The sequence below is a fragment of the Betta splendens genome, chromosome 1 (genome assembly GCF_900634795.4).
Source record: "Betta splendens chromosome 1, fBetSpl5.4, whole genome shotgun sequence".
NCBI classification, from domain to species: Eukaryota; Metazoa; Chordata; class Actinopteri; order Anabantiformes; family Osphronemidae; genus Betta; species Betta splendens.
In genome coordinates, this window is record NC_040881.3 from 3,896,381 (window position 1) to 3,909,944 (window position 13,564).

The window sequence follows — 13,564 nt, forward strand, 5'->3', positions numbered from 1 at the left end:
TCCTCCTCCTCCTCTTCGTCTCCTCCACTTGCTCAGGCGACTGGAAGTTGAAGCGCTCCTCTGTGTTTGCCTAATGTCTTGCATTGTCATCGGCGCGAGGCAGCGAGTGAGAGGATTTATTGGACCGTGTGTGCGTCTCGGTCCCTGTGTTTCGAGCCTCGTGCCGGTGTTTGTGTGTGTGTGTGTACAAAAAAAAACGCGGCGCGTCAGGTTTTTTTGTGTGTTGAACTAAGGACGTGTGGAAAAGAAAAACGCTCCGTCCGTACGTGTGTTAAGACACAAATGGTTTGTGTGTGTTGAGCCTGGGCCAGGGTATCAGTGACGGTTCAGTATCTCTCGCACTCATATTAGAGGCACCTCAGCGCACAATCTCTCAGGGTTGGCTAACCCTGGCAGTCACATACTTGCACATACAGTGACACACACACACACACTCACACACTCGCACACAATTTGTCTGGGTTCAGTGTCCCTGGCGCTCATCCCGCTCTCTGAACTCGTGCCCTGCTACACATGCAGCCTCTCGCACACATGCACAGATCACACACAAACAGATCACACACACATGCCTACAGCTGGGCACATCAGATCCTTGTGAGTTTGATTCTTCTCGCTCTCCCTCTCTCTCTCTCTCTCTCTCTCTCTCTCCCTCTCTCTCTCTCTCTCTCTCTCTCTCCCTCTCCCTCTTTCTCTCTCTCTCTTTCTCTCTCTCTCTCTCTCTCTCTCTCTCTCCCTCTCTCTCTCTCTCTCCCTCCCTCTCTCTCTCTCTTCCCTACCATCCCCCCGCCCCAGGCCTCTCCCTCTCTCAGCTCTGATCCAAGGGAATAATGAGAAATATGGAAATGTGCTCCATCAAGCTCTCTGTGACTAACTCTCCCTCTCCTCCCATCCTCCCCCGCCTCGTCACTCTGTCTGCCTCCCTTTCTCCCCATCATCTTTTCTTCCTCCCCTCTCCGGCCCTCGCTCCCCGTGCGTCTTCCGCTCCCCCGCCGCACCATCGGCGTCTGGCGTACAGTATTTGATTTGTCTTTAACCCGCCCTCTCTCTGCTTCCTCCAGAGCCCTTCAGTGCATCTGTTTGGGTGATGATGTTTGTGATGCTGCTCATCGTCACAGCCATCGCCGTCTTCCTCTTTGAGTTTGTCAGTCCGCTGGGCTTTAACCGCAACTTGGCCCAAGGCAAAGGTAGACACACACACACACACACACGCACGCACGCACACACGCACATACACATACACACACATACATACACACACACATACACACACATACACACACATACATACACACACTCACTCATACACACACATACACACACATACACACACTCAAACACACTCCTCGCTTCCCCTGAAGCAGCAATGACCCGTTATGACTCCGGCTTTGAACGGATCAGTTACGCAGCATTAATGATTCTCCTTCCTAGTGACGCAATCGCAGGCGGAACCTGAAGTCGAACCTCTGACAGCTACTGTTTTGTTCACAGTAAAGGCCAACACAGGTGCTCAAGGAAATGAATGTGTAAATCATACGTTTCCTCTCTTTTCTGTTCAATGTGTTTAACAAGCGATGGCAAATATGTTACTTCACAAACACTTTGGTCTTTTATGAGAATCGTGAAAGTGACTTAAAGGAAATCCTCTCCTCGTGTCTGGACTGTAAATACGAGCTATAACTGTCGTCAGACGACAAGGAAGGGACGGGGAACACTGGCTGATCTTTGTCCAGTGATATTCACCTCATGTGTAATTTACTGTGTTCAACATATAAAAAACGAATCATAAAATGACACATTGTTCTTTTGTTGTGTTATTTACTAGGTCAATTTTAAGTTTTAGTGTCACGGTGAGGTTTGAAGTAAAAACTACCCGTTTATCTTTTTATTCTTATGGTTCTGTCTGTGAAGTCAAGAGTATTATCAGTGTTTAATCTAGCTTTAATTAAAGGTCAAACTATTCTTCCAGCCGTAAAACTCTGAGCTTTATGTGCAGCAGCTGCAACGACTCCAGACCAAAGTCAATTCACATCGTGTGCGCGACTGCTTCAGGAAAATCTGTCTTCTGTGTTTCTACCACTTTAACTCCTTGATTTGTTGCTTGTATCGAGTATTTTGTGCATCACAGCATCATATCTGCTGCACGACGATTTTGTTTATATCCATCAGATTCGTGGGCAGAGTTTTGCGAGTTGCATTCGTTAATGGCTTCATCATTAGAAGTGAACGCGGATGTATTTAAGCAACTGACTGAGCTGTGGTCATAAATAAAAATAAAATCTTATAATTTGGTCATACTTTTTACAGTGTCGCTGCCGTGGTGAGAGCCTCTCTGTTCCTCCAGCTCCTTATTACATCCAGATGCATTATACAGCAGCAGTTGATTAACAAATACATCACATTTAGAAAACATGATGCCCTCAAAGTGCATCACAATGACTCAGTGTGTTAATGAGCAGGACAGGACCAAAAACGGAGCGTCTGCGATGATGGAAAACAAGCCTGCGTCATTTTCCAGCACATCCTCTTCTTCTCTTTGCTTTCTAGAGCCGCACGGCCCGTCCTTCACCATCGGTAAGGCCATATGGCTGCTGTGGGGCCTGGTGTTCAACAACTCCGTGCCCGTGCAGAACCCAAAAGGAACCACCAGTAAGTTCATCGTGTCGGTGTGGGCCTTCTTCGCCGTCATCTTCCTGGCCTCCTACACCGCCAACCTGGCCGCCTTCATGATCCAGGAGGAGTTTGTGGACCAAGTCACTGGACTGTCTGACAAGAAGGTGGGATGGCACGCACGCACGTACACACACACACACACACACACACACACACACACACACACACACACACACACACACACACACACACACACACACACACACAGGGCTGCTCTTGTAATGGATGCCAGCCCTGAGGCCAGACACTGCTCTCCTGGGAGCCCCCCTGGGCTTCGACAGCCCAGACCCTCTGGCCGTAGCTGTCACCGCACTGGCCCTGCCAGCGCAGCGCACCCACGTGCACACGCACGTGCACGCCGCACGGATCAGAGGTGCATGCGTGCGTTTACGTGTGTGTGTGTGTGTGTGTGTGTGTGTGTGTGTGTGTGTGTGTGTGTGTGTGTGTGTGTGTGTGTGTGTGTGTGTGTGTGGCAGTGGTCGCTAGGCTGGACACACAATGATGATGACTGATGAGTGGGTCCCACTGTCTCTGCCGCCTCCCTCCTCCTCCTCCTCTTCCTCCGTCTCTTGTCACTCGCCGCTCTTCCTCTTTTCTGCTCCGCGCGCGTCTCTCATTCACGTTCGCACCCTTCGCCTGACGTCCTCTCTCGACTCCTTTCCTCTTGCCGTCTCTCCTTCCTCCTCGTTGCTTTCGAGCCCGTTGCTCTCGCTCCTCTCTTCCTTTGTGAGCGCTTGTCTCCTCCAGACACGTTCTTCTTTAAATAATCCATCTCTGTTTCCTCTCCTCCTTTCTCCCCTGCAGTTCCAGAGTCCGTTCTCCTACTCCCCTCCATTTCGCTTCGGGACGGTTCCTAACGGCAGCACCGAGCGCAACATCAGGAAGAACTACCCAGACATGCATCAGTACATGACCAGATACCATCAAAATGGCGTCGTGGATGCGCTGATCAGCCTCAAGACCGGGTACTTTAAACCTGTCAGGCCAACTCACGTCAGCTTGAGATTTATTATACCTGAGAGGGTAATTCTGTTTTGGAGACAGCAAGTATGCTTAAGAACATGTGAAAACAAACAGAAAAAGACGTCGCGTCGCACAGAGAGCAGACCCCAGGGTGCCCAGCAGGAATAGCTCATGCTAAAACGCTGCAGTGGCTGTGCCGAGTGTTTCTGTCACTGGCGGTAAAACGCAGACCCTGTCTCCAAGTGCTCATTATGGAGTCTTGTTGCTGCTGGAAAGAGGGAGCTGCCAAAACAGGGAGACTGTAATTTGTTCTCCAGTTTGCTACCTTCATTGTCGCTGCTAAACGGCGCCACGGCTGATATTTGTTCATTAGCTTTGCCCGCTTTGATCGTCAGGATATTTTCTCCAAACATGGTTTTACATTTTTGCCTCCTACATTTACGTTATTGATGCGGCACATCAGAAAGATGAGGTTACTTCTTCATGTCTCATATATTAGACTTTGCTTATACAGAACAACTTGGAAACTATATAATAAAGCACAGGGGTCTTTAATTGAATCCTTAGGCAAGAATCTGTGTTTGAACAGAAGCATCTGTAAACACTGGAGCTCTAGAGTCAAATTCACTTCCACTGTCTCACTCACAGACTCACTGGCCACTTTATTAGGTACAGCTTTTATTACTTTGAAGCTGGGTGTAATCTACTGTTTTTAAGTGCATGGTGGACTTTTATTACAGTGTGTTTGAGTAACGAACATTAGAAAACATTAGAACTAGAACTTCTTAATATACTACACTAATGCGGCCTCTGTGATAAACATATAGTAGAATTATCACCGGCTTTGCCTTTTATAATTAATGGAAATAGTTATGTTAAATTAGACTTTCTAGTACGGTGGCAGATGAGTGTATCCTACAAATGCAAAGAGCTGCATGCTTTAATACTGTCTGTGCAAATACTAAATTCAAGGGTTATTCTGTTCATTCATATATCATGTGCCCCTAGGTGAACGGATGAATTCCTGTTTATATACATGCATATGTTGGAGATGGGCTCTGGGGTCCTGGTTGCAGATGCATCAGGCCCAAACACAGACTGTGGCCCCTAAGTTTGCATTCACCCTGTCACAGCAGAATAAAGCCCAAACCTAAACGACGCCGCCTGTGCCCAGACAAAGACATCTTTGTGAGCCTGAATATTTGCCAGCGTGCACGCTGGGGAGTGCTCTCAGTCACAGCCTGAGTCCAAATCTGATTTGCATGAGAAATTTCAGCTCCAAGAAAGCAGAGAACTGTCGGTAATGAAAGTGGTTTGTTTGTGGACGTGAGGAAAGGTCTGTCACAGCCTGTGCGTTAGGAGGATCAGCTGGACCACAAAAGTCCCACAGTGCAGTGTTATTAGTATTCACATGGAATCAATACAAACTCAAACTTAGACTTTCATTTGAAAACGACCTTTTTTTCTTGTAAACTGTTGAAGTAAAGTGATCACAGTATTTGGTACTGGGTCTCATGTCACTCTTTCACTTTCCGAGCTCAGTACAGACCCCTTGAACTGTGCCAGTGATGTGAATCCAGAATGTTTGTGCTACAGGAAGCTGGACGCCTTCATCTACGACGCTGCGGTGCTGAACTACATGGCCGGCAGAGACGACGGCTGTAAACTGGTGACCATAGGCAGCGGCTACATCTTCGCCACCACGGGCTACGGCATCGCTCTGCAGAAGGGCTCCTACTGGAAGCGGCTGGTGGACCTGGCCATACTGAGCATCATAGGCGACGGTGAGGCGCTGCCGGAGGCCACTTGTTGGAGTTATTACAGATGATGCGCTCCTCAGCACCCCCCCCCCCCAGCTATCAGGCGCCAGTCTTAACACACCATTTCATCATCATTACTCTGCGTAGATGTGTGTGTGCCCACCGTGTCCTGCTATGTTTACTCCTCCAGATTGTTCTGTATAATAAGGTGTGAGATGGTGCGAGTGGAGGAATGAGAATGAGCCAGACACAAATCAAACGGCTGAACCCGGCGAAGGGCTGCGCTTTACATCGGGCCTTTCATTCAGGACAAGCGCACGCGTCTGTGTGCAGACACGCGAGCGCTGATAATAATTCCTCCCATCATTTCTTATCGCTCCATCACTATCAATTTTTCCCCCTCCTCCAGCAAAGCCGTTTCCACTCCACCTCCTGTCTCCTTTCCATTACAGGCTATTTACCACTTCACCTCTCTCCTTTCCTCTCTTCTGCTCTCCATCTTCCCTCATTATGATGTGTCTGTGCTGCCCACTGCTCCCTCCCTAGTTTTTGCGCCTGCTACTGTTTCTCACCTTGTTCTTCTCCACGACCCTCTGCCGTAAACGTCACTTTGGCCTTGGTCCCTTTCCAACAGGTGAGATGGAGGAGCTGGAGGCCCAGTGGCTCACTGGGATCTGCCACAACGAGAAGAATGAGGTGATGTCCAGCCAGCTAGATGTGGATAATATGGCCGGGGTCTTCTACATGCTGGCCACGGCCATGGGCCTCTCCATCCTCACCTTCATTTCTGAACACCTTTTCTACTGGAGGCTGAGATACTGCTTCACTGGCGTCTGCTCCGGGAGGCCAGGGCTGCTCTTCACTATCAGCAGGGTGAGAAGGAAGGAAAGCGTTCTAATTAGCTGAGCGATCAAACGTCCTAGCACGGATTCAGGTTGTACGAGCAACTGTTGCAACCTCCACATCAGAACCACAGCATGAAAGAGAACGCAGAGAACACATGGGGAGCCACAGGATAAATGAAATGTATTTATATTCAATTAACATAAATGTTTCAGTGCGGTTACAGTGCAGAAAAATAACTGAAACCCCTCTGGTGTCAAGTTTGATGATCACACGGTACATCAAAATAATTACTCTGTTGCCGTCTCCAGTGCAAAAGCTGCATCTCAAAGAAAGCTTCCGATTTTTCGCTCTCTGAAACCCACACAACTGTCAAAAGGAAATGTGTGGACATCTCTATCTCTGTGCTGTGGAATCAAGGGTAGAGTGATTAAGAGCCCGCGTCAGAGAGGGCAGAGATGCATTCAGTACTGCACATGTGGATGGAAGGACAGAGGAATGAGGACGAGAACGTGGACGCACACTCACAAAGCTGTCTCTCTCTCTCTCTCTCTCTCTCTCTCTCTCTCTCTCTCTCTCTCTCTCTCTCTCGCTTTATCTCGCCCACACAAGCAACTCTGGTCTGACAAAGTTAAAAATGGTTCCACACATGCAGGTGCAATGAGCTGTGGGACGAGCTTGACCACACACACACAGAGCCAGACGAATGCACGCACACACACACACACACACAAACACAAACCTACAGTCCATGTACGCACACACACAAACCTACAGTCCATGTACGCACACAAAGCACAAATGGGCACACCCAGACAGACCATTCTTTCATTATTTATGTGCCTCTGTGTTAGGCAGGGCTTTTATTCCAGACGAGCAGCATTTCACACATTAAGTGTTTTACAAAAAGAGTGCAATGTGTGTCTATGGGTGTGTGTGTCTCCCGGTGCGCGTACGACGCTGAAGCAGCGATGCTGGAGGTTAAGTGGATCTAGGAAGAACATCTCCTTGCACTCAAAGGCCCCCTCCAGTGACATCATCACCTAAATTTAATTTTCCAGGCGCCTCTGCAGCAGTTCATCTAAAGAGGTGGTGATTATTTCTTCCAGCTACATCACACAACAATACGAGGTTAAGGTTTGCAGGCGCACTGGAGCAATGGATGCGGAGGTCCCGGCTAATAGACCCTGCAAATAAACCAGTTTTCCTCACATTCCCCTCCTCTCCCCCTCAGGGTATATGGAGCTGCATCCACGGCGTCCATATAGACATGAAGAAGAAGACTCCTGAGCTGGACTTCAGTCCTCAGGCCAACATGCTGCACTTGCTCAAGTCTGCCAAGTCCATCGCCATGGCCTCGCCCAAACGCAACACGGTCCTGCTGCAGCCGGGCATCCTGGATATGATGTCGGGGAAAGGTACCGTCCACTGACCGGGTCCGTTCGGTGTTTCATGCCCATGTGACATCAGGGACAGCACTGCTGTCACGTACAGAGGTTGTTTGGTCTTTTCTTTACAGTCGACGTATGCCAGAGTGAAGGTGACTCCCCTCACCTTGTTGTGGACTCCATACAGTAATTAAATTGACGGCCGAGGACGAGGTTGCCCAATGATTAGAAAGGCGTTAGCTGCTCCCAACGGCCCCTCACGGCAACAGATAATGTGTCGGCTAAGAGGCCGAGCATCCGGCCAAACATCCATCTTTTGTATCTGCTGTCTGAGGTGCATCTCTCCTTGTCTCCTAGGTAACTCACTCCATAGTCTGCCTCAGAAGGGTCCTGGTCTCTATAGCAACGCCGCTGGTCCGCAGGGTTTCCTGTCATTGTCCGGGCGACACAAAAACCTCCTTAACAATGCTGCACCCTTTCCCGGGCAACAGAAAGCCCCGCACCAGAGCCCCAACAAGCCCCAGCTGTCAATCACCAACGACAACAGCAAGACCCGGCTCGCCGGGCCGGCCTGCTCCGCGTCCAAGCCGCGGGCCCTGTGGAAGAAAAGCGTGGAGACTCTGAAGACCCAGCCCACTGTCATATCTCCCGGGCCCGGCTCGAGCCCGGCCGCGGCCGCCGGAGCGGTGCCCCCGCAGATGAAGAGCCAGCGCTACCTGCCCGAGGAGCCGCCCCACTCCGACATCTCCGAGTGCTCCAGCCGGCCGCCGTCGCACAAGGACTCGGACTCCATGGCGGCGAGGGGCGGCTTTAAGCCTATCAATCAGCTGAGGAAGCGGGGCGGCGGCAAGATCTACTCCATTGATTCGGACCAGGCCAGCCTCCAGTCGGCTCCCCCCTACCAGCGGGACAGCCAGGGGGGAGGCGACGAGCACAGTTACCCCCCTGACCTGTTTCCACCCGACAGCACGTACGCACACACTCACACGCACTCGCATCAGGCGGACGCGCCCATCCTGCAGCTGAGCGCCAGCCTGCTGCATCACAGCCACAGCGCCGAGGCCGACTTACACTCCCTGAAGGACAAGAAGTACAGCACGTACACACACAGCAGGTACGCTGGCTTCCTTGCTCTGCATGTGTGGCTGTGACGCCTGCCCGTGCGTTTAACGCTTCTCGCTCGCCCTCTCTCTCTCCCTCCCTCCAGCGCCAAGGACAAGTCCGGAGGCTCGTTCGACGGCCCGGGGGCCGGTCAGGGCTCGCAGGGCGCGCGGCCCGGCCACTGCCGCTCCTGCCTGACCAAGCTGAGCGGCTACTCCGGCCTCTACACCGTGCGCTCGGCGCAGGCCCGCTGCGACGCCTGCACCCACCTGGGCAACCTGTACGACATCAGCGAGGACCACCTGCACTCGCACTACTCGCACCCGCACGGCGCCGACATGTTCACGCACTACCTGCCCCAGAGCGAGCTGGGCCTGGTGGGCGAAGGCGACGGCCTGGTCAGCCACTTCGAGCCCTCCTCCCCGTCCCCGTCCCCCCTCCCCGCCCTCCTCGTCTGCCCAGCAGCTGCAGCTGAGTCGCCAGCACTCCTATGAGAACATGCTTCCCGACGGCGTTCCGGAGCGGCAGCCGCAGCCGCACGCCCACCTGCGGGGGCTGAGCCTGCCTGACAGGGACAGGGAGCGGGAGCTGACCCTGGATGAGGGCGCCTACGCTAACGTGCTCACCATGCGCTCCGACCGTCCCTTCAGCAGCCGCAGCCCGCCCTCCCCGTCTCCCTCCCACCACCACAGCCTGGACGCCCCGCTGCCGCTGCCGCGCCGCTCCAAGAGCCTCTTCCCCGACCGGCCGTCCCACAACCCGTTCCTCCAGTCGGCCCCGGGCACCGCGCAGCGGGACTCGGGCTCGCAGGCGGCCAACCGCGCGCCGCAGAGGAGCTCCGCCCACGAGCTCTACAAGCAGCGGATGCCCATGTCGCTGACCCTCGGTAACCACGGCAACCACCACATCAACCAGCACGGCGGCCTCGTTGACCAGCAGGTGTTCTACCCGCAGCAGGAGCCCGCGGTGGTGGCCTACATGGTGCCGCCCGCCGCCTCCCAGCCCATGAGCTACGTGACGGCGCCGCGCGCCTCCAGCGCCGGCGGCAACAGGCCCCGGCTGTACCGGCGCATGCCCAGCATCGAGTCCGACGTCTGAGAGCCGCACGCAGCACACTTAGTCCTACTCAAACACCATGACACGCGCGCACGCGAGCGCGAGGCGTGTGTGACCGGACCAGGCAGCTCTGATTCTAAGCACACACACACACACACACACGCATACACACACACACGCACAGGTGAACGACAGGACGCTCCGCTCCGGACTAAAAGGTTAATGGTGATGCCGAGTGAATAATTTATTGTTTCTTTATCACACCTTGTATAAGGGCAGGTCTAGGGCCACGGGGAAACCTGGAGGCACCATAAAAGATGAAAGCAGGGGTGTGTGTGCGTGTCGGTGTGTGCAGAGGCCTCGAGCTGCGGCCGACGAGGCGCAAACACACCATAACTCTGACGAGAGCGATGGACATGGAACAACTGGGAGCCTGAAGCCGGTGGAACTGTTTGGAAGACGAGCCGCCCTGTCACCAGCATCCTGGAGACGACGGGGGACGCAGGACCCCCCCCCCCATTGATTCACACACAGGTTCCACCCGCACACGCCCACCCTCCTGGTGCCTCCCGTTGCACTACGATCCCTGCAGTCGGCCCGTCCGTGGTCTGAGCCTCCACACTGCACTGCTGGTTCCCCACACGAGAGCGGTCCCGGCCGGAACCGGTCCGCGCCGGTGCCGCTCGGACCACCGGCCGCCAGGAGCGTGTCAGCCTCTGCCCCTCAGATGTACAAACACTCGAACACACACGGGAGGGGGGAGCAGCGTGCGTAACAATACATACGTCACACACAGGCAGACTGTTTGCTATCGTTGATGTCAGTTGATTGAACATTCCAAAAAGCGGACCAAACGTGAAAGCGGGTCGACGCCTCTCAGGACGAGAGTGTGTGTTCTAGTGTTTCTAGATCTAGAGACACACAGTCGAGCGTCTCTGCTTCCTCTTCCTCTTAGCTAGCCTTCAGGTCATACTGCATGCTTCCTACTGCCCTGTGTTACAGTCTAACTCCTATACAGGGTCATATATGCACACACACACACACACACACACACACAGATATATATTTATATATAAATATATATGTATGCACACACACACACACACATGCACATACGCAGTAGTGTAGGATCGTAGTTTAGGGTGGGTGTGTGTGTCGAGGCTATGAGATAGCTTCTCTTTGTGCACTTTGTAGATTTTATACCCTGCCACCGAACACAGACGTTTGACCAAAAACACTTTTATACTGAAAACTATGAATATTCTCAGTCATTCGCTGTATCGATGTTTTCCTTTCTCTTATTTCTCTCTGCCGCTGGGTTTTAGGGCACCGTTAGGGACAGTTTTCATTGTGAAGTGTGGTTTTTATTTTTCAAGATAATGGTTACAGCATCAAACAGTAAACACAACAACAACTCTTAATCTTTCTCTTCTTTTTTTTATTGTGCTCATCCTCCTTCTAGCACTTTGCTTCTCCCACCATCAGTTTTGGTTTATTCTATTTATTATTCCTTTGTCTTCTGTTCTTCCCCTGCTTCTATCTATAGCATAGATTGAGTGTCAGACCAATAAAGTTCAGTAGTAGGATTCATCCTATTCAGCACTGGATCTCGTAGGATGCAGTACTTTGTTTCTAATAACTTTCTGTATTGAACAAAAAAAGAACTCGAGGCCGGAGTTAATGTTTCCGCAGTGAATTTAGAGGCCGAGTGCGCCGCCGCTGCACATTTAATCAGATTCAATTTCCCCGACGAGCGTCAGAGTATCTGGTGCTTGTGTGGCTCTCTGTTGGCAAGAACACGGTGCTGTGTGTCAGCAGGGAGTCACGTGGCAACGCGGAGAGTTTGCAAAGTGACTCGCTACAGAGGCAACGCTCACTTACACACACACACACACACACACACACACACACACTCGACCAGCCGGCAGTGTGTGCATGAGTGTAGAAATCCATAATCTACTGAGTGGGGCATTGATTTTTGAGCACAAGGATTTTGATGGAAAAAGGACTTGATACCCTATTAGCTGAGCGTCTGTCTCCATTACTCCTATTCTCTAAACGCTCACGCTCACGTGCACACGCATACACAAACACGTACATATATATAATATATATATATATTGGCTGCAGGAAATGCAACAGTTTGGAATTTCTGAAAGCAAACGCTGCCCCTCTTTTGGTCACCTTATACGATTTGGTGTGTGAGTTATATGCACAATATCAGGTTGCAATATTATAATTCTGTACAGAGAAATCTTTGTTTTAAGTGTTAGAAACTGATTTCATTTGTTTGATTTGAATGGTATTAAGTGTTGAATTCATTTCAATGACGATGTGGCTTTTTCTTCTGCTTCTTTGAAAAAAGACTGGCATGTTTTAGATTCTTCTGTGAGTTCTTTTCTTGCCTTTTCTTTCCTTCTGGCGTGTCGGTCGGGGCCTCACTGTACAGTCCTCACGCTGCTGGGTTAGACTGGTTACCAGTCACCTACCTACACGTAGCTGGGTCTCATGTGAGTCACGCTCAGTGAATAATGATAGTCCAGCCTGTGTGGTTTATCAGAACCCCCTCCCACCCACACGGTTCTTTTCCACTACGAGCCTGTGTTTCACCTCTGTGTGTGTGTGCGTGTGTGTGTGCGTGTGTGTGTGTGTGTGTGTGTGTGTGTGTGTGTGTGTGCGTGTGTGTGTGTGTGTGTGTTTTTACACTGTGCAGGCATTTATGTAAGAATGAGGATGATATTTGTATTTAGAGGTTGTTCGTGGCGTGTTTGTGTGTTTGTGTGTGTGTGTGATTGCGTGCGTCTGCGTGTGTGTTCGCACACTCGTGTTCTTCCCTTCGTCCCACACGTAACATTTGACCTGGCCTCTTACTGATGTTACACAAAAAGCAGCCTCACACACATGTTGCTTCTGTACTGTTGTGGTTAAGGGAACATGTAGAATGAGTTTTGTGTGTCCACCATCACAAAGATTTTTACACCAACCTTCAGTTTAGTTTTCTTTCTTTTTTAATTTGGACTTTTCTTTTCTTGCATGACGTGCTCGTGTTTCTGGTGGTACCTATTTTGCTGCGACACCTGAGTTCTCCCTGAGTTAGACCTACGGGGCTCCACGCGCCAACGTCCGCCTCGACCCCTGCTCAGTGCACCACATACATTACGCTTCTCGGCTTCTGCACAACGCCGGCTGTGGGAAATGTCACCACAGTTATCATTTCAGGCCAGGTGTACACACACACACACACACACACACACACACACACACACACTACAGTCTAATAACGGGGGAGGTGTGCGTTGGTGTGTAGTTCTCTCGGTCTCCTTGCTGTGTATCTCACTTGTGTATGAGTTCAGGGGTTTTTAAGCTACTAGTTGTGTTGTAAATACCTTGTCACTCAGTACCTCTGTACAATCTGTAAATAAGTAAAGGTTACATTTTTCTAATTGTCTGGGTCTGTTTGATTCCCTGTCATGAAGCTGCTCAGGTTCAGTGTCTCTACCCGTTCTCTTGGTTCTCAGTGGTTGGCAGTAGATTTATATTCAGACATGACAGCACTGAGCATCTCACTGTCCAGTTCTCCAAAGCAGGAGAAAAACCTATTTCCTAAAACGTTGAAGTTTTCCATTACTGGCTAAAAGCAGGTTTTATAGCCGCTGTTAGAAAACGTATCAAAGTATGAGTCCGGCACTGAGAAGTTCTTACTTTGCTGCTCTCTCTCTAAAAATGATTACCCTGTCGACAGCGTGGTTCTCACTGCTTCACTGTGCTTTTTGCTAAAGGGGA

General features: G+C 51.1%; 1 protein-coding gene across 1 annotated transcript in view; it reads left to right on the forward strand.

Annotated features, from left to right (window-relative positions):
* Window positions 1–13,225, forward strand: part of grin2ab (glutamate receptor, ionotropic, N-methyl D-aspartate 2A, b) — a 70,665-nt gene extending 57,440 nt beyond the window's left edge. Inside the window, 9 exon segments of the mRNA XM_029162041.3 lie at window positions 1,059–1,184; window positions 2,545–2,774; window positions 3,475–3,635; window positions 5,230–5,417; window positions 6,028–6,266; window positions 7,471–7,654; window positions 7,982–8,738; window positions 8,832–9,171; window positions 9,173–13,225. Coding sequence (XP_029017874.1) covers window positions 1,059–1,184; window positions 2,545–2,774; window positions 3,475–3,635; window positions 5,230–5,417; window positions 6,028–6,266; window positions 7,471–7,654; window positions 7,982–8,738; window positions 8,832–9,171; window positions 9,173–9,823 — 2,876 coding nt within the window. The 3' untranslated portion in view covers window positions 9,824–13,225.
* Window positions 13,226–13,564: the final 339 nt, after the last annotated feature.